This window comes from Mixophyes fleayi, chromosome 1, assembly GCF_038048845.1.
Source record: "Mixophyes fleayi isolate aMixFle1 chromosome 1, aMixFle1.hap1, whole genome shotgun sequence".
In the NCBI taxonomy this organism is placed as follows: domain Eukaryota; kingdom Metazoa; phylum Chordata; class Amphibia; order Anura; family Limnodynastidae; genus Mixophyes; species Mixophyes fleayi.
In genome coordinates, this window is record NC_134402.1 from 55,382,301 (window position 1) to 55,404,925 (window position 22,625).

General features: G+C 36.1%; 1 protein-coding gene across 2 annotated transcripts in view; it reads right to left on the reverse strand.

Annotated features, from left to right (window-relative positions):
- Positions 1–22,625, reverse strand: part of ARAP2 (ArfGAP with RhoGAP domain, ankyrin repeat and PH domain 2) — a 227,216-nt gene that overhangs the window by 110,158 nt on the left and 94,433 nt on the right. For both annotated transcript variants that reach the window (XM_075194768.1, XM_075194769.1), the window contains exons 10-16: positions 21,579–21,685; positions 19,884–20,083; positions 6,657–6,742; positions 5,034–5,216; positions 2,608–2,782; positions 1,891–2,013; positions 800–944 (exon numbers count right to left, since the gene is read on the reverse strand). In XM_075194768.1, coding sequence (XP_075050869.1) covers positions 800–944; positions 1,891–2,013; positions 2,608–2,782; positions 5,034–5,216; positions 6,657–6,742; positions 19,884–20,083; positions 21,579–21,685 — 1,019 coding nt within the window. The remainder of the gene's footprint in view (positions 1–799; positions 945–1,890; positions 2,014–2,607; positions 2,783–5,033; positions 5,217–6,656; positions 6,743–19,883; positions 20,084–21,578; positions 21,686–22,625) is intronic.

Sequence of the window (22,625 nt, forward strand, 5' to 3'; positions counted from 1 at the left end):
TATTTTAGCTACATAATTCTACAAATCAATGGTACAATAATTGTACGCTTCTTTATGTTAGAAGCATCTTATAGACTACAGCATACTCAAGGTTTCATGTTAGTTTCATTTTTAGCCTTAAAGTCCCTTTAGAGTGTAAGCTCTCTCATAAGCAGCCACTCTGCAAATTATTATTATATTATGCTCAGGTCTGTATTTATTTTGTCTGCATTGTACCTGTATTATGTACAGTACATAACTGCAGAGCACTGTGGCACCTTACAAGTCAATGATGATGATAATAATAATAATAATAATAATAATAACAGTAATAATAATAACAACAATAACAATAATAACAATAACAATAACAACAATAATCATATTCCTGCATTGCAATATATTTTACATTTTTGCATATGGATTTGGGTTCCAGTTTACTGACATCTCCTCTGAAATGTAGCTGAAAATTCTCCCTATTTTCTAGTTAGCATATGTTATTGTAAAATAATATAGATAAGCAGTTTTTCACCTAGAGAGAATAATAAAAGAAGAAGTACTACAAAAAATAAATTAAACACAGACAGAATGAAAAGTGTATATACTTTATAATGATCTACTCATGTATATAGAACCTCTAATGAACTACACACATTTGGGATCTCTATATAATTACAGGTTGCAAAAAACAAGTGTGTGTATATTTTGTAAAGTTGCTATGGAAAGAAGTAGAAAAGTGATTAACAGTTTGCAACATACCTTGATTCATGTAAAACTTGACCTATAACTTGAAGAAGGAACTGTATCTGCTCACACCTACCGTGAATTCAAGATGAAATTTGATGGGTGAACAACCAAACATAGAGCTTCACTTAAATCAATACAACCCTCTGGCACAGAATCATTTTCATCTTCATAATAGCTGAGTAGACTGTTATCTATGGTACACCACCATTTCTTCATTTCTAAGATTAAAAAAACAGTTACAAAACACAAGGTTTACGAATTACAATGTGACACATACAAAACATTAAAAAATAAACATGAAAATGTCGGCAGGCTAAACGCCGACACTTACATTATGCAGACAGGGTTACAATGTTGTCAGTGTGATTGACAACATTGACAGTGCGGCCAATCACAATGATGACATTAAAAGAGCAATGCCACTGGGTACGGTTAACTGCCAACATTAGCTCAATCACAATTTTGACTGCCACCGGTTCAGCGAAAGAGTCTATAGTAGACCTATGTAAATGGTATCAGTGTGCTGGTTAGGACTATTTTATTCAATAGTTGCCAATCATAATTAAGATATGTTGATGGACATTGGAGGTATAATATAGGCCTTTCTGCTGCTATGAATAGTCACAGTTGACATATTTGATCTAGCAAGATGATCTGACTATGAATTTATACAAGGGCATCCCCAAACCTGTATAGATATGATTATTCCCATGAGCCGTAATGCTGACATTTGATTGAAATGGGCAAATGTATCAAACATTCTAAAAAGGAAAAGAGGTGTTGGCCATAGCAGCCAATCACAGTCTAGTAAGGATTTATATAGTACATTGTAGAAAATGATAGCTACAATCTGATAGGTTGCTGTATGTAACATCTCCACTTTTCCTTTTTACAAGGTTTGATACATTTCCCCCAAAGTTTTTAAACTAAACCGTTCTATCTAAGGGGTCATAAACACTGCTCCTCCAACTGATAGCACACGTCCAAAGAGATCAATAAAATGACAACAAGCAAGAAATATTTTGGACTTAAGAACAGTAACCCCTGGAGGGCTGACTAATAACAGAATAAGTGGAAAAAAACATTACATATTATTTTTTAAAATATTCTGGTTAGGCTATTATCATAACATATGAAGTAAAACAAGTAAAATAAAATGATTACCTTCTTTAATTTTTTGGCTTGCCAACATCTTAGAAGAGGATGAAGAAGCCTTATACAAAAATCCACAATAAAACATATTTTCATTACTTCCAGTCTCTGTGAGATTGCCTGATGTTTTGTAATCTAAAAGGGTTTAAATAATGTGTTTTAATATATTCAAATATATAATACAATAATTGTTGTTTTCTTAAACTATTTACAAATGAAAAATAGGTGGGGATAAATCACATTAAAGGCTGTGATCTGTTCCTTATTTTGACTATAAAAATGGCGACAGACCAGACAATCCCCTTATTTTAGCTTTTATTATAGCTATCAGATAAAATTCCATAATCTCAAAACATTTTATTATTCTCTTGTATTCTGCAATAAAATTTGGGAATTACTCAAGGAAGTTGAGCCTCAAAGTATTTTCTGAATGAAAACAAGGAATGACATTCCCCATTAACAAAAACACTGTCCATTTATAATGAAATCTGATATTAAGAAAAGTGTTGCCATTTTTTCAGACATACTATAATAAGGCAACCAGAGCAACACAAGACCTATAAAAATATTTATGATAGTCTATACAAAGGATGAGAAGGTTTACATCATGAAGCAGAGTGGCTACGCACACGCCTGGACAAAACTCTATAAGGTCTTCTAATAGTGTCTTAGAAAATGCAGAATCATAATATACAGTCCAATGCTGCATGCATGGCGGGACATTCTTACCTGAGAATCGATTATTATGTAGGAACTCCATTTGCAAACAGTGTCCGGCCATCTTTGCTAAGAGGTATGGGGTGCTGTAGACTGGATCTCCTGTTGCGCACATGACATCCGCTCCACTGAAGACTAACATCATTGTTTCCAACACATCAGGTTTAGTCACTGCAGTACATAAGGCCTACGAAAACCATAAATTGTTCCAAAATAATATTGAGTAACCATTAATATGTCATTCTCAAAAACATGATAAGATTAAGTAGAAAAAAAATATTTTAAGACTACAGTACATGTTAGGGCAAGCTTTACTCCAATATATTAAATATAAATGAATAATGCGTTATGGAGGTCATGTTTAATTGGTCGCAAACTACATTATTGGGCTATAATATGCTTTTTTACTTCAGAAACTAATGCTCTTTGTGCATGCTCAGAAGTAAAATAGTGTTTTATATGCTGAAAACGCAACTCAACACAATGCCCTATGGGCCTGGTTTATTAAGGAGAGCAAATCATAAAAACGATTGCACCTGGGCAAAACCATGTTCCATTGGAGGGAGAGGTAAATTTAAAATGTGAGGAGAGATTTATAGTTGGGATTGGGCATGTTCTAGATCAACTTTAAATTTCAGTGTAAAAATAAAGCTATCAAGTATTTGTTTGCTAGATGAAAAAGCAGCCAGTATTTAACTTATGTGCAAAATAATAAACTCATTTTCACCCCTTGAATTGTAACATCTTTTGTCCCGGAGAACATTTACTCCTTTTTTGCCTTACTTTCCTTAATGACTCAGGCCCATTATGTGTAAAAATAGAAGTTGGTACACACTGAAGTGTGTTTCTCCCCTGCTGATAACAATGAGGATCATTGCAATCTGCTTGACTTGTTAGACCATTCATCAAGTGAACTGAGCTCTATGTCCTAGGTAACATCATGCATTATTGAAGGACAGTGTATTCCAGCTAGGATTATGATATATTTGAGGGAAAAGGAGGAGCTTCGTTTGCTGGCCAATCCTGTCCAGAAACCAAGGGGCTATTCTCAAAACGGTTACCAAGAGGAAGGATGGCTCATAGTACATATCACTATGTCACTTAAGTGCATAGGCACACACAGAGCTAGAAGTATTCTGACTTATTATCAGCAAATAGTAGTGAATGAGAAAGAGTTAAAGCATAGAATATAAGAGCATTTACAATGCTTATATTATATGTTATATTATTATTATTTATCATATTATATATATTACTTCAATATGCATAATGCACCCCATTTCTTTGGCTGAAATAATACAGCATTCAATAAGGCTCATGTTCCCCCAGCAAATAAGTGTTACTGACAAGAAGTTTTATCCTCTAAACTTATATAATAATATTGATCATGGCTTGGGTAATCTGGTGTGTGCATATTAAAAAATGAAACAAGAAGCAGTGCACTATAAAATTGTAATTGAAGAAGTGTGTTGAGTTGATAAAACTATTTAAATTTGCAGTATCACAGAAAGTAGATGGTGAGAGATGTTTCAGGGCTCAAGTCTTTTCTTCAGCGCACTGCAACAACATGTTTTAGGTAATCTGGGGCAAGATAATGGACTAAATGGAACAAGAGCTGTCATTAAATGAGATCTGACTGCTGTGCAAGAATCTTCTAGATATAATCGCTCTGTACCTACAGTGATCAAGAAATCCAAAAAAAATATGTCAGCTTGTTTGCCTGCATGACTTTCTGCTATATTTTAATGCATATAACATGAAAATGATTTTTTTTGTGTGGTGTATTCCTTGTGCAGCTGTCACAATGGAATCAGTTATTTCATGGCTGTTATCAACATTTTTAAAATTTCTAAAGTGATTGGTTCATGTTCCGTGTCTCGGTCTTCTGCTGTCTCTCCTTCCAACCTTATACACCATCGGTAGCTACACAGAAATGTCGGTTGCCAATGACTGATTTATGATCGTAGGCTGATTGCTGTTGCCTAACACTCACACTTTCCCCACTGCAAAATATATTTTGGATTCCACTACCATATGTATTACGTGTTCCCCATACCACCATCTTTACCTTCTGATTTGTTTCACTCTATGTAATATTTATGTCATGTCATGATCCTTTCACTGTACAACTCTGCGTAATATCATCATTTATTTATATAGCGCCAACATATTCCGTAGCACTTTGCAATTGGCGACAAACACAGTAAACTAATAAACAAACTGGGTAAAACAGACAAAGAGGTGAGAAGGCCCTGCTCGCAAGCTTACAATCTATGGGATATGCCAGCGCTTTCTAAATAAAAAGCTAAAGATCATATTAATAAAAGTAATAATACGATAAATAACAATGACAGATAGATAAATAATCAAATGAACTGAAACATGTGTTGGTGTTAAATAATTAGTGAAAGATAACACATTTACATTCAGATACTTACCTCATTTAGTTGCTGAGTAGTCAGACTAGGAGAAAGTATCTTTTTAAATCTTCCTTCTTTGTATTTTTGTGTGACAAATAATCTTCTCTGATTAATAGTGGAGGTCACAGGAAGAATGTTTTCAGGCAAAAGATTTGCTTCCCAGAAGCTATTAACTTTTTCATTTCCCAGAACAATGAAAAGCTACCAAAAGAAAACAAGAATAACCCAATGATAATGAAATCATCTATTATATATGTTGCTGGTTTCACAGCTTAGCATCTTTCCATTACTATAGTGATGAAAGGTGGAATAAATGGCCAAACAGGATATGATTCAGAGACACTGCATCAAGATCTGCAAAATTAACTAGCACCATGTTATATACCTAGTCCTTGTTCCTTGTTGTACTAGTGCAGGTGAAAAATGTATTTAAACTAAAATTTCCATGTGTATGTAAACCTTCTTAATTTACTACAGATGACCAAAGTATGGTGGTCTACTCCCCAATGAAGTCCTTATCTACTCTCATATAATATAATTAAGCAGCATGATCAGGAAAATGTTTTATCCTGATGCCTTAATTCATACAGTTACTACATAGTATCTTGTATTATAAATCCTTCTATTGATTTATGGAAACTTGTTCAACATCTACAAACTGTCCCACACTTATTAAACTTTCCATTACATGTCCATCTCATTAATTAAAGCTCTGGAGTAGCCACTATCCATCACCAAACCACAGTTATATATATATATTTTATAGGGCTACATACTAGATATTCCGCATAGTGATATTGCCAAGTTTAGGACCCTCAGTATTTTATATGCATTTACTAGCCTTATATGGAAATAATATAAGAGACTTGAGTATGATTTTACACTATTGCTTAGTTACTAAATATAATAGTTTTGTGGTTACAGTTAAATAGATGTTAAGTGAATATATTGTTACTCGATGGCCTGTTCTTTCATGCAGATAGGTATTAGGCTTTTGGTAAATGCACATCTTCTGCACCTGGAGCAGAACTGTTTATAGGAAATATTGATCATCGTGATGACAAAGTGCAAAGGGTGAGCAAGGTACCAAAGCATAATGGCTGTTGTTGAGTGATTCATTATTTTCTGGACAAATGGGAATCAACTACCTTAATATGATACCATCAATTTAAACAACACAGATTGGATGTGTTTACTGCTTGCACATTACTATTATTTTTATCATTGATTTGTAAATTGTCACAGTGTTCCGCGGACATACATAAAACAGGGACATACAAAGTAGACAAAATAAATGCAGACATGAAAACAAAGGGTAGGGAGGGGCCTGCTCAGTTGTGAAACTACCATTGGTGCAGCAGGTGCGGTGCACCGGGGCCCATGGAGATAATGGGACCCGCTGCTCGGGGAACTAGCGAGCTGTGGTCCCCGATTCCCTCCTCCCCACTTCCCTGCGCTGGAGCTCACAGCTGTTCATAAGAAACCATGTAAACTAATCAAGACTGCCCTTTAATGATCTCTAGAGATAACTACACAGGATCCGTTAGTGGGATTATGTTATCATATATATATTGATAAAGGATCTGTTTATACTCAGAAACATTTGTAAATGAAACAATATAAAGTGGTATCATACTGTACCTCCACCAGTTGATTGCTCCAGATTTCTGTATCTAGTTTTAGGCTTTGTACCTTTGAAACTTTGCTTCCCAGTGTTTTATGTTGACCTTCAAAATAATAATGATGACAAGTATATTATTCATTAAGATTAATTTAAATTCATTAAGATTTGCATATTGATTGAAAAAGACCACCATATATTATATTGAAATCATTTGTTACTTTAAAATATCTAAGGTGCAATACAAGATTTTCGGTTGCCTATTGTTTCTAATTGTTCTACCTGTCCATATGAACTCTATAAACAAGTTTTACCCACTTCATCACAGAGCTCAGTTTACAACGCAAACCATTAAATACACCCCCCCATGCCAACAGCTTTTTAATGCCTAAAATAAGTTTGAATTCGTGTTTTTAGCTGATGTATTGTAAAATCTGATTAATAAAATGAATGACTTGAAAAAGTTTCTCAGGTCTCAGTTATTGGTCTATTTTTTTTTTTTTTTAAAGTATATGGTTTAATTAAAATACTTTTGTGTTAATTAGTGATCTAATGATAAATAAAATTATACAGACTGTAGTAACAGTAGTGGTGGAAGTTCATTTATTAAAATTCAAGTAGACCTGTGATACCTGCAGGCATCAAGGTATCCCTTGTATTGACCCATTTCTTAGGACAGAAAATCCACATATATGGTGGAAGAAAAGATGAAATCTGTGGGCCTGGTTCATTAAGGAAAGGAAAGCTAGAAAAATTAGTAAGTTTTCTCCTGGACAATCCATGTTACAATGCAAGGGGTGAAAATTAGTTTATTATTTTGCATGTAAGGAAAATACTGATTTTGCATATAGCAAACAAATATTTGATAGCTTTATATTTTATACTGAAATTTAAGGTTTGTTTAGGACATGCCAAACCCCAACTGTACATCTGTCTTCACATCTTAAATTTACCTCCCCCTCCAATGCAACATAGTTTTGCCAAGGTGCAAAGTTACTCATTTTCTTTTCTTAATGGCATTGTATCTATAATCCATGCAATCTGACAATTGAGAAAAATCAGTCGTAGTAGAATGTTGAGAATCTCTTCTAAAACATTCTAGTAAACCCAGTGTACCAGTGTACACCATGACAGACTAATTAATGCTGCTTTCATTACAGAAACACATGGCATCGTCTTCACAGATATTGTAACAATCTTAACTTTCATCAAAATAAGTCAACACTGACATAATGCTAAACATTTCTGAGCTTGCTGTATTGCAACTGATGAGGTTTACAGACACCTAGTGGCAGGAGTCTCTCCTTTACTTTTATTTTTAATATAAAATAAAATACTTTTGTGTCTTTCCTCTGAAATGACTATCTGAAGCAGAATAATGACGTTATAAGAAATGGAATCAGCTACTTGCAAGTTTGGTGGCAGTTATCTTTAGTATACAGTTAAAATTGAAATCATTGCATCTGCTACTATGTACAATATGTTTCCTGAGATTTAATAAGAAAAAGAAATTCTCTTGTTATAGTTGTTATCACAAGCAGGCTGGGGTTACATGTGACATCTTCTCCACTCATAAGATGTATCTTTCTAGTGTCTGCGGTTTAGAGTTGGGTAAAAAAAAGTAAAAAAAAAACACCTATTTCTTCCAAAACTAGTATTACGGTTTTCTAATATTTACATTTTATCTCTTCCAGACACATGTAAAATGTTTCGAACTGCATACCAACAAGTGAAAGGTAATATACATTTTCAAGTCTAGAGATAGATAGATAGATAGATAGATAGATAGATAGATAGATAGATAGATATACAGTGGCGGAACTACCATTGGTTTAGCAGGTGCAGTGCCCCAGAGACATGAAGATAATGGAGCCCGCTGCATGGCAGATGCAATGGGTCGGGGCACCGGTTCCTTTCTCACCACCTACCTGCACCAGGGCCCACAGCTCGCTAGTTTTGCCTCTGCATAGATAGATAGATAGACAGACAGATAGCAACATAATCTAGTTGGGCTTTTTTAACTTCGATTTTTTTTATTTACTTTTTACATTGGCGAAAAAGGTGTAATTCATGTAATAACAAGAACTAAATACAATATTTGCAATAGCTATAAACATTGTAGTTAACTAAAACACTGAAAAAAGAATGCACAAGATAATGTATGAAGGGAAAAGGATATGACCAAGTATGTCATCTCTCAAATTTCAAACAGTAGTGAATCCAAGACCAGCAATCCCTAAAACCTTGCACTTGACTGGTTATTGCCCAGGGTTCCAAAATGAATGAGCTATAATGTGCATTCATTGATGTGTCTAAAACACCAGAAATTCTTGTTATTGTAATTTAGCCAAATTTCAGGGCAAAATTAGCTCCTTTAAAATTCTATTAGTGAATATGTGATTTTCACTGATTTTCCGATGCATCAGACCCCAACCTCACATCACACCAGGCACTTCCTATTAGCCATCTACAATGGGAGTAAAAGTCATTATGTAATGTTTTTTGAATGTTTCTTGTTGTTAAAGTTATCACAATGCAGGTCGGATGGTGAGAAATAAGGTCAGAGGTCCACCTATTCTTGTAAATGGAAACAACGTGCCAGCACCATGCATGCAACAGCTTAAAATTATTGGGAACTGAATTGCTCATGGTGAATTATTTGTAGCATTTTAGTAACTTAAGTAATTAATTTATTTGATAATTACCTCTTGGCAATTTTTCTTTCTAAATAGTAGTTGAAATATAATTTGCACATTGGACCTTATTCATTAACGGAAATGTGGAAACGTGCCATATTTGTGTAAAATTGCTCTGCGCATGTCCAGAACCGGACTATACGCCAGTGTACGCACTAACATCCAATTCATCTTTGAGCGCAAAGGACCCCAATTATAGTCTACAATTTCATGGGCGGAACGAGGAGTGGACTGGGGGTATGAATGTAGACAATGTACTGCAAGGTCGTGCCAAGTTCGAGCGCATGCAGCAATAATCGATTCAAGCTTTGGGCATATCAAAGGTAGGTGTTTTTCTGTCATTTCACTTGCACCAGCTACAGGTCTGGTGTAAGTGCCGATTACTAGTGATGACGGCTGTGTATGCCTGCTAGAACATGTGTTTGCAATCAGCAGTAACTGTAAAAATGCATTTTATGTACAGTAGACATTTATAACATCCTAATAATTGTATCAAAAACAGCATAGGCCTAAAAATAATTTAAAAATAATACATAACACACTGTATGAATTCATGTGATGGTTTGTAGATTATATCAAAGGACCTTAATTATAATTAGGATATACAGTGAACCAATAGATAATCACTGGAAGTAGATCAAAACAATTGATATGTAACTCATAACAATTGGGAGAGAGTATCGTACAACCTCTTAATGATCCTTCCACAAAGGAAAAAAAAGTTCAATATCTCACATAGAATAGTCCTAATGGATGTTCAACACCAAATGAATAATAATCCTTATAGATGTATTAAAGGGTATATTAGCTGGAAGCATGAGCTGTGTTCATTAAAACCCTCCAGAATATGGGAACAATCCATAGCACGAATGACAGATATTTATTAATCAGCTTAGTACTATGCTTTCCAGGTGTCAGCTTGCCTTCATCAATGTGTCGAAGTCAGTAAATTGGATAAAGTCATTTCAATTAAAATCGAGCAAACTTGGTTGTCTTTGTCTGAAAAGATGCGTATGGCATGCTACGGCGTGGAAGGGCGTACGCAGCCGCAACACGTGGAAACAACAATATTTACGCTTTTACATACATTTGCACCAACACACACATTTGTAAAATAGTACACATTAATGGTAGTTGCAACACATAGTTATTTATGTCGAAATATAGTAGTGTTAATGTGTAATATTATAAGTTATATGCATATAAGTGATACATATGGTTCAGGTTAAAAGAAATGTGTCATGTCTAAGATCATATTAATTCCCTTTACATCAGCAGTTGTTTCGGTGCATTCGGCGAAGAGATCGCACATTGCATACTCTAGTTATTGATGTTAAGGAATAAACCTTTAATATGATATTAACTGTCAAATGCAAATGGACTGATTGTAATTGGAGTGTGGCGGGAAGAACAGAGCAGTTTGGCGGGAAGAACAGAGCTCATCCCCTGGAGAGACCCCCACCTTTGGATTCCTTAGATTGAATCAGCCTATGATGTGTAACCCCCTGGACCCTCCTGATGCCTGGACCAATAGAAGCAAACTATACCACCTGCATTGTTTCACTGTATCTCTGTGTACATATAAGCAGTAGCTCTCATGTAGTGTTCAGTCACCTTGACCACAGACTTCAGACCTGAATGACTGTTCACTGGATCCAGAGCGCCTGCGATAAGTAACAGCTGTACTTATTATTATTTCGCTTGAATATATTCTAATACTTTTTGAGAATAAATATTTGTGCGTTGGAAACACAAATCGGGATTCGACAATCGTTATTGGATAGCGACAAAACGCTCATAACAAATGAGAAATTTGAAAGAAGCTCCTTAAGTAATAACCAGTGTTGAGTTTTATAAATAGATAACAAATCCCTGGGTTATAAGTGTCCATAGACTCCAAAGCATGTAAAGCCAAATTCAGCATCTCTGATGCGTTTCTCAGCCTAAGTAGCTGTTTCTTTAGAGGTAAAAAGAATAACTCATTACGAGTTTATACATTGAAATAGCGCTCATGTGACTACCAATGTCAAATAGGAACATAGTTTCATATTTCAATGATAGACCTGTTGGCATGGTGATCAAATCAAACAATCTCTCCTGGCGGCTCCTATGACTCCTGTGAGCCAATCCCAGCACAGTGACTCATATCGCGCAATAGACACACATCTTTTGGTTTTCACTCTAGACCTATTATCATAGTATCTGTAGTAAATAATCCCAATGGAATCGATTGACAGAAAATGCATAAACCAATCGCAAACTGATCTCCAATAATATTTTAAGTTCAGCTACCATTATATATAGATAGGCAACAAGTTCCTTATTATAAAAATAAATATGTACAAGATCCAGCGGTATTTATAGCCTCTACTTTGTTTGATAATAGAGCTTACCAATTAAATAAACTAATCACATTATACTACTGCATTACAACTACAAAGGTCAGCTGCAATTTAAATCTCAATTAATATATGTATGTAGCCCAATTAATGTACTACATACAAAGCTGTATAGTCCCAATGCAGCTAAACAGACAGATCTAGGTCACAACTATTTGTTTCTATATCCTATATGATTAACAAATTATCTAATAATCATATAAACATAAACATAACACATTAAACAATACATTGCATAAATTTCCATAGATAATGTGTGGCGGACACAAAAAAATATAAATATGTATTGATTAGACCCAAAAAGCAACATGCATAATTCCCATGGATAATATAAATTTAATAGGCATCACAATATCAGTAGAACCTTAAAACACAATCCACATCCTTTAAAAAACACCTTATGGGTTCTCAAGCTAAAGCTGCTTTAGTTTAAATCATATAAATACACATATCTATCGTTAGCTTGAGAATCCATTAGGTTAGTTGGAAGGTATGTGTTAGGATAGTATAAAAACTCAGAGTTTTACTCTTGAGGGGGAGAATAAGTTTGATTTTACCCTGTTAATAACTTGCCTCTATCATATGTTGTGTTGGAAATAAAACTATCAGTATTCAAGGATACCTCACTTCTTATTAAGTGATATTCTAACAATAATCAGATCAATCAAAGACAAGGAATTAAAGCCTACTACTGATATATAGACGTACACCCTAATCAGGGGCAAATGCAGGATTTGCAGAGGGGGGTTTCTACACCACGCCGCCAGTGGGTGTGACCAGCATGCATGGGGGCGTGGCTATAATTTTAGAAAGTGCTTGGCTGCTCTCCAACTCTCCCTATCCCCATAATATACATGGGCAATGCTGCGTGCACTACTGTTAGGTGAATGCAGCTCTCTCTTTTCGAGCAGAGCTGTGTGAAGCGGGGGTAGTGTCCAGCCACCTCAATTATACAGTGCCCCAGGCTTGGAGCGGGGTTTCCAGGTACTAGGAACCCCCCCCCCCTACCCCCCTCGCTTTGCCTATGTTAATGACATAAAGAAGGCAGATGAGCGAGCCAATGTACAGTAGTTTTCTGCATTGTACAAGTAAGCAACTGTTCTCATTCTTTCACAGAATGAGCTTAATGGGAAATGCAGTTTCTACCAGGTGCATAATCATTTAAATCAGATTAGCTACCATTCAACCATGATAAGAACAATATGGTCTTCACCTGATCATAGACACATAACAGAACAAATGTCTGCCAGTACTCAGCCCTCTGCATGACTCTACAGTAATAACATTTCTATTGCAATAAGATAAAAATTAAACCTTATTTCAGCAAGCAAAGAAATAAAATAGAGTTGAACACTCATTGGTCACATAAACTCATTGAATTGAAAACATGGAAAAGAAAGTGTTATGTTGAGAGTATTAAATATTCAGTGACATTTAACAGAGCAACATTTCACATTGTCTCGTGAAGGTCTGCTATGTAATTCATTTATCTTCCACCAAGCCTATTATCAGCACTAGCATCTGTTCTCTGCTTACAATTCATGTGCAACTTCAGTTCACACAGCTGTAAAATTGCTGTTTTATGTTAAATTTGGAATCTCTAACTAAAAGTAAATGGTGCAGTACATACTGTATACAACATGATTTGTGACTCAGCATCTTGAGGGCTAAAACTCACAAAAAGCGCCAGTGTGCTTAATGACAAATTCCTCATCAAGGTTCTTATTCTTATTTAATCCCTGATGTTAAAAAACATATTAGGTTTAAGGAAATAATTAGCTTTCATTTTGTTCTACTTTATTATTAAAATATGCATTTATTTCCATTGAAAAACCTCTCAAATTTTCCTTTTCAGGTGGAGAAGAAAAAACTGTCCAGGACTGAATTTCTTTTTTTTTGCTTTTTGGAAAGTCTCCAATATGCCGTAGTGGTTTTATATATATATATATATATATATATATATATATATATATATATATATATATATATATATATATATATATATATATATATCTTGTGGCAAGAGCCCGCTACTGCTGAAGCACACGCGAACAACTTCTTCCCTTTTATGTAGCTTTATTGTCAGGATGGTAAATGTTTTGACACTGTATACTTTCACAGCAATTATGGAGACCCTAAACGCTAGCTATACATAGACCAGCTCTCACTTAAGACCAGCCAGCTTCCCCAGCGTTGGTCTCCCTGAACAAATAACACAATCAAGCTTTTATACATGACGCTCCTCCCCCAGCCTTAGCTTGATGAGCAGGTGACACACCCACCTACATGTCAATGAGAGCCGCACAAGACATCCAAAAACTTGATAGCGGGTGCCAGGTTCAATAGGTTGCACATAAATTCCTGTCTAACAAACCGGCACTCCATATAAAGAAACAATTTATTTAAGTCAAAAATGAAGCTGTTCCATTATGTCATCCATAGCAGCAAGTCAGATAAAAACAATTCAGCAGCATGTCAAAAAAGACAGATACACAGCATAATTATTTCACAATATACTCATCTTGTGCTGGTACTAATGGAACAGAGCTCATAATCGTGTATGTCATAAAATACCGAACGGCAGTTCCGGCCCAACAGCCAGGCAGATAAAAATAAATGTAAATTACTTTTTTTTTTCCTCCAGCGGGTGGCGGGCACCCATGAATGGGGGGAGGGGCAGGCTGACAGCTGTCAGCAGCTCTCGGTCCCCAGACAGTGCATGACATCACACACTGTCCCAGCAGCTTGCAGAGCAAGGAGAGGAGTTGCAGTACAGCTTATGTAAGCATGTGTATGTGTCTGGGGGGCTTATGATGTGTCTGAGGGGGTATGATGTGTCTGTAGGTTTGGGGTATGCTGTCTGGAGTGGGAGTATGCTGTGTTTCTGGGGGGTATGCTGTGTCTGATGGGGTATGCTTTGACTGGAGGGGTATGCTGTGTCTTGAGGTGGGGGTATGCTGTGTCTGTGGGGGGTATGCTGTGTCTGAGGGGGTATGCTGTATCTGCAGGTGGGGGGCATACTGTGTCTGGGGGGGTATTATGTGTCTGATGTGGGTTTATGTGTCTGAGGGGGGATAGGATGTGTCTGGGGGTGGCGTGATGTGGCTGGGGTGTAGTGAGTTATGCTCTATTATAATGCATGTATTATATACTGCATGATCTGTGTTTACTTATTACTTTTATTTTTTTCACTTATTATTTTTCATATTTCATGTACCTATACATTTTTCAAACAGGTTCCAACATTCCAGGATCCAAATAAGAATCCAGCACCAGGTTGTGAAAGCTGCAATAACAGGTAGGTAAGAATAACACCGTTTTAATACATAATGGGGGAAATTCAATTGGCAGCGATTTAGCGCATGGACATCATGCCACGCATTTTGTCAGCAATTACGGTATTTATATTTGCACAAATGTGTCTTATTAAATGCCTCATACATAGTAAATAGCATGCACACATTTCAAATTTTGGAATTTTTATAAGTTAGTCGGCCACCTCGAAATGTGCATGGCCGAAAATATATTTTTAATATTGTCCATCCTACAACTACTTTAGGACCACACCCTTCATTAATTTACCTTTAAATAATTCTTGTTGTGCCTTGATTTATGTTTTAAATTAATTATTATGAGCTCAGTTACATTCATAAATCTTTACATTTTTTTGCATACAATACACATTTCCATACTGCTAATGCACACAAAAAAAGGCATATACATATGCCCGTATCTGTATTTTTGTGTATCATAGACTTGCATCTCCTTATTCCTAAAAAGATGGAACTGGGGCAGACAGAAGTGGGAAGAGTAGCCATCGTAATAAGCTAAATACACTCCCATGTGCTAAAGATTTCCCTCAAAATATTGTCCCATGGATTGTCCCTATTTTCAATAGTGAAAATCTGTGCTATATCGTTCTTATTATAATATTAACGTCTTATTGTGTTTTGAAGATGCATCTTTGTATATATCGATTATTCTTCTCAGGACATCGCAAGTTAATATTTATTGATCATTATTTAAAATTAGAGATGCTCAGGCTTGGTTCTCCGAGAATCAAGCCCACCCAAACTTAGCAGATCCAACTACCGAGCTGAGCTGGCTCTGTACGTTCGCGCACCTTCGGGCTCCCATAGAAACAAGAGAGCTCCATCGCTCCATTGCTAATTGTCATTGCTGAAATAGAAATAACAGGGCTCGCAGTGTTCTTCAAAATCTGCAGTCACATTTTACTGTGTTATCAAAATGGATTCATAGCAGTACACAGAAGACCAGGAGCACCAAGCAGCTGCTGGCACCAGTCATGATGATAGTAATACCTCTACGTCATCTGCTAAAGCCTATGTTAATGTGCATAGTATTTTTAAGTCAGGGAAACAAAAATGTAAAAAAACACCTTTTACCTTGGTAAAGGAAAAAAAACTTGTAATCCAGATAGAGTTATCTGCAGAAAAAATAAAATTCTACACATGCAGTGGCAAGGAAAGAATGAGGCCTTCTCCATTCTCTATGAGTGCTAGTTCTGCAACTGTCACTGAGGCATCTTCTTGTAAGGTCAATCATAACCAAGCAAGACCTTGTCATTCTGACTCTAAAAGTAGTGTCCAAATACTTTTACGTGTAAAAGCCGAGCTGGAAGAGAACAGTAAGGCATTAGAGGGAAATGTATGCTTAGATTCAAATCCCACACAATCCCTGAGGAGAGTCAATCCACAATGTGTAAGCCTGACCTTTCTGATAGTGTACCCATGAAGAAGGCCTCTTTCAGCATTTCTGCAGATGTGTGCATGAGCAGACCAAGTGTAACCGGTGATACACAAAATGATGATGCCACATTGAAATTGCAACAGGATGAGGGGGATATTTGTGTAGTTGATGAGGATGAAGTTGTTTGTACCTAAATCCTGACAACAGCTGTCTAGTCATTTGTAGCATTGTAAAGCCACAGTCAGTAGAGGTAGGTACCTTAACCATCTAGGAACCTCATCCATGTTATGCCATTTGAAGTAAGTTCATGCAAGCTGTTGGGAAAATCAGAAACTTATGCTATAAAAATAACAATCAGTCCAGCATCAGCTAGGTCCCTTCTTTCAGATAGATCCCGGCACCTGCAATCTACACCCACAACACCTTCCTCGTCAATATCCTCAGTAGCGATCAGAGTTAGTCCGGCATCCAAGTTGCTATGGTTAGATGATTCTCCAATATCCTGGATTCCTCAGAAGAAGACTTCAGCGTTAGTCCAACAGTTTCTGCTGCTGCTGCTCGAGGTGGATCATCATCCCAGAAGCAGACCAACAAGAAGACTACTAGTAGTTTACAACAATTGACTGTTAAACAATCCTCTGCAAGAGGAAGCAAGTATGAAAGCTGTCACATAATCGCAAAGCGGATCACAGACGACATGATGACTACGCTAGTATTAGATCTGGGTCCAATATCCACTATTAATGCAGCTGGTTTTAGACAGTTACTTGAGGTCTTGTGTCCCTGTTACCAAATTCCAACATGACACCATTTTACTAGAAAAGCTAGTCCTCACCTCTACTAGAAGGTTTGTAAAAATGTAATTATTGGGCTACAAAATGCCATTCTACCCACTGTACTCTTAACCACAGATATGTGGACAAGCGGAACTGGGCAAACTAAAGATTATATAACTGTGACAGCCCACTGGGTTGGTGATTCGCCTTCATCAGCAGGAACAGCAGCAGCATGTACCCAAGAACGTCACATTTTTCAGAGGCAGACTTGTCTGTGTATCACCGGCTTTACTAAGAGGCATACAGCTGACAATCTGTGACAAAAACTAAGGAATGTCATTGCAACATGGCTTATCCCAATTGGACTCTTCTCAGTATATGCCATTTATGATAACGCTACCAAAGTTGTGAGAGCATTACAGCTGGGTGAAGTCCATCACATTCCGTATATCACAAAATAAACTTGGTGGTCAGAGCTTTTTAAAAAATGTCAGGGATGTGCAGGAGATGCTGTCTATGGCCCGTAAAATATCTAGACGTTTCTGTCATTCTGCAACAGCATGTAGGAGATTGTAGCAGCTACAAGAGCAAATTAATTTGTCTTGCCACCAACTTAAGCAAGGTGGTAACAAGGTGGAATTCCACCCTGTATATGCTTCTGCAGATGGAGGAACAGCGAAAAGCCATCCACACTTACTACACAAGCCAAGATAGTGGGAAAGGAGGGGGATGTATTTTAGTCAAGCGCAGTGGAGAATATATTCCGTGTTGTGCAAGGAGCTGAAACCATTCAAAGTAGTCACCTGTAAAGTGAGTTCAGACACTGCTATCTTGCGTCAAGTGATTCCCTTAATTAGACTTTTGGAAAAACAGCTTGAGAAACTGAAGGAGATGAAACAAAGCAATTACGCTAAGTATGTCGGACTTTGTAGATCAAGTACTTTATTTGCTTAGCCAGGATCCAAGAGTTATCAAAATCGGATCACTTAATTTTGGCGACTATGCTTGATCCTATGTTTAAGAACTATGTCTTCTCATTGTTTCCAACTGACCCAGATCTGAAGAGATGCAAGGAGCTCCTGATGAGCAAGATGACAGCTCAAGTGTTACGTGACAGGACTTTGTCTCCTCCATCAGTTTATCAGTCAACTGCTGCTAGGAAAAAACTTGACTTTCCCAAGAGACCCAGAGATCATGCAGATGACTCAGCACAACTTTTTGACAACTAGTCTGGTCTAAAAGAATTGACAAAAAAATGTGATACCTCTGCCTTAACTCCACCTGATCCTATTATCAACATCCAAAGGATGGTGGAGGATTATTTTAACGACAGCATAGATATAGTCACATCAGACAGTCCCTTTACATACTGGGAGGAAAAAAAAGGAATTTGTTGAACCATGTACCAACTAGCTTTGCACTGCCTAAGCTGCCCACCTTTCAGTGTGCACTCGGAAAGAGTTTTCAGCACAGCCAGGAACCTTGTCAGCGATCGGTATAGGAGGCTACTCCTCAACTGCATCTAAATATTGGTTTAAATCTCTGTTCAATGCACCATATTCCAACATGACAGATTCCATGCTACCCACATGTTCCATGTCACAGTCTGTCTGAAGCAGATCTAATGTCGTTCCAGTTGTTATATCCATTCCTGAGGTATCCACAGAGGAGAAGGTGATTAAAGAGCCAGCACGAGCAGACATGGCTTAATAATGTAGAGTTCATTGACAGCACTGTTAGGCTTAAGGCAGCTAAACTATTGGTAGCTTGCTTTGTGGGGCCCAAACAAACCAAGCTCTTCAGCCACAAAAGTGGCACTCCTTGTTGCTGGGGTGCTTGGTTTGTTAAACCGAACATGTCCTTTTCAATATCTTACACAAGGGTGGGTGGGGGTGCCTAAGGACAATTTCATCTTGTACCACTTTTCTTTTTTCATTGCCACTTCTGTGTAGAAATGTTTCCTAGATGTCCTCTCCTAGATGTCCTGTGAACTGCCATTTGTTTGTGCTCGCTGCAGTTCGAAAGTGTATGAAAATAATATTGTGACCTGTGAGGTGGTCAAAATTGACTGGAAATTAGTGTTATTGAGGTTAATAATATTGTAGAAGCAAAATGATGTGATTTTAGCATATTTTAGCAATTGTTAAAAAAAAAATACAGATCAAAACTAAAACCAAAACACACGAGGGAGGTTTTGCCAAAACCAAAGCCAAATTGAAAAAAACGAAGTTAATCCAGATTTAAAGCCAAAACACTGGGGTTAGTGAGCATCTCTATTTAAAATACAAAATATATATTACAAGAAAGTTTTGTAAACGTCATAAAACAAATGAAGTCAAAGTCTATCTAGACAGTACCACACATTAGCATCAAAATGTCTCTTTTAAAATGTCTGCAAGTATTGGATATGCGTGTTTGCAAATATGAGTTTCAGAATTTCTATTTTGTATACTGCTTTGAGAAGATTCCACTGTCATACTATGATTCTTGTACTAGTCCTTAACAAAAAAAAAATGTATGCTATGTTTCATGACATTTTCTCAGCATTCAGCTAGAAGGTCTTTATGCTTAACAGTATTATATACCAGAAAGGATCAGCTGAGATATGCTACAACATATAAAAATGACATTTAGGAACACAACATTGCATTATAATATTCATTTACCTGCACAGTTTCTGCAAATGACAACACCTAGGTTGATCGATGCCCAGTCAGGATTTGGAGCACGACAATCTGCACAACTCCTGTTCGATTCATTGAACCAAATCTTTTCAGCTACTTCATAATCAGCAACAGTCTCTGCTATTGATTGCTGTAATTCTTCAATCCACTCTTGCTTCTCTCTTTCCGACTCTGCTGTAAAGCTAAAGTAATTAGACGTATTAGGTTATTGATTTATTTTTCTTAAATCCAAAATAGCCATGGGGATATTTATTTTCCCCTAACCCAGTAATGACATTTAAAGGGACATTAAATCCCAAATAGCCATTGGGTTATTTATTTCCCCCTAACCCAGTAATGACATTTGAAGGGACACTAAATCCCAAATAGGCATGGGTATATTAATTTCCCCCTAACCAAGTAACAGCATATAAAGAGGCACTAAACCTAAAAAAAACTAGCTGATGTTGATCCAATAGGAAAAGACTTCTTGTGACATTCTAATATATGTATTCCCATATCTTTATAGGATTTCAGATGACTTTATTTTATTAGTTGTAGATACTGTCTTTGAGCTTTTAGCAAATGCATTGGGTCTTTTTCTTTATATTTTCTTTCTGTGCTTCTTACATATGTATTTTTATAATCAGAAACAGTTATGCAAATGCTTCCAGTGCACAACACAGCAGAGGCCAGGGCAATAAGACTAAATAGCTCTGTCGGGTTATACAAACAAAATAGATTGAAAACACAGTAGGATTGCACAAACATAAATTAATTTATGTGGTTAACATCCTCACACCAATTCATTAAATTCATCAGAAGGCGGAAAACCCCTTTAAACTATTGGACCTATATAACTTCATGTGATCTACCTTATTGAAATGTAATGCCCGTTTATGCTCAGATATTGAAACCTAATGCCCTTTTATGCTCAGATAGGGTGACTGAAATGCCCATTCATGGAAACAAGAAATATGGTAAGCATAGGAACAAATGTCTCCACTATGATCAGAATCCAGCTCAAATATCTCTTGCTGCAATAAGCATCCAACAAATGATGTGTGTTTCCATGTTACAAGTATTTGTTTTTTTTTATATTAAGCCATTTGCATTTTATATATAATTTTTGCTTTGCAGTTTAAAAGTGCATTTACAAAAAATTGTATTTAGCACCACTGCTGTTAAAATGCCTGCAATAAAAAATAAGAACGGTTATAGAGAACCCTGTCATCCGGGCCCTCCCTCTCGGGCTCAGCCGTATGCAGGACCTTCCCCTCTCCCCTCCCCTCTAGCTGTGCTTTGAGCTCACCTAGTTACTGTGCTTATTGTTTACTGTACTGTGCTGTCTCACCTTGTATTGTAACTTTGTTTGTCCCTGTACGGCGCTACGGACGCCTTGTGGCGCCCTATAAATAAAAATTAATAATAATAATAATATATATTTATTTTAGAACCGGAAGAATGTTTTATTTTATCAGTCATGCCGGGAGCGCTAGAGCATGAAAATTATGAAAATAAAATTGTTCATGCCCGTACCTGCTCCAATTTCCTCCCAGGACACCCATAAGATGTCAATGTCGATAAATGTTATGTACCATAAGAAACTTGCATTTTAGATTTATAGTGGACCTAAAAAAAAACACTTTGCATAAAATATACACATCTGAAAATGTATTGAACGTTTTAAGATTTTACCAGAAATTTCTAAACGGAGTTGAGATCTCAAAACACTTCCGATCAATGTTCTTTAAAGTGATCATTGTCATTGTGATGTCGGTGATGGCGATCCCAACATTGTAGTCCTAGAACATAGATGTGAATCAAGGACCAATGAAAACTTTCATAAACAACAGCAATATATTTGATCTTACTACGTTACTGATGAATTAATTACTCAAATTCCAGATAATAAATCAATGGTTAAGAAACAAGACCAAAACTTTTTTTCTACTAAAAATTTATTTTAATAGTAAGAAATATAAAATTATATTTACAGGTATATACAGATTAAAAACAATGCAGAAAAATACTTGAAAAATAATTTTCCTACTAAAACAGTTTATATAAGTGGATATTGAATATGTCAAGATAAAAGTAGGACTCATGAATAATATTTTACGAACACAAGATGGTACATTTAATAAACTTCAATGTTTAACACAGAAATATAATTTTCGGCAAAATGTACTTTAAATAAATTAATAAACAATTAATTATATTAAATTAATAAACAAAAAGGTGGTTCATTGAAAAGGCATTATTAATGGCTTTATAGCATAACTAGATAGCAGCTGAAATGTGTAATAGCAAGCTTTGCAATGTAATGAAGCAACCATCCAACATACAAAACCAGTTATGCTCGAATCTTGGTTCTAAAGTTTTATAATTCAATAAAATTTCTCAAATTTTAGAATCTGTTAAAAAATTGAGAGAGTTGAACTGATATGAACATGTTTGACAGTGTTTGAGCTGATTCACACTAGTGGGAACCACTTTGAATACATTAACGCAATTCGATCAAATTCGCTATTATTATTAGAATTAGTGAGACAAAAAATTTTTTTTTAGCAGGTGTATTGCCAAAAACAAAAAATTGCAGCATGCACTCTGACCCACAGAAAATAGTCTACTGCGGATAATTCACAAATAGTTAAGATGTAATCAATATAACATGTAAAAATACGTAAAAATATATAATATTCAAATTGACACCATATTAAAAAATATCCTGGATATATGAAC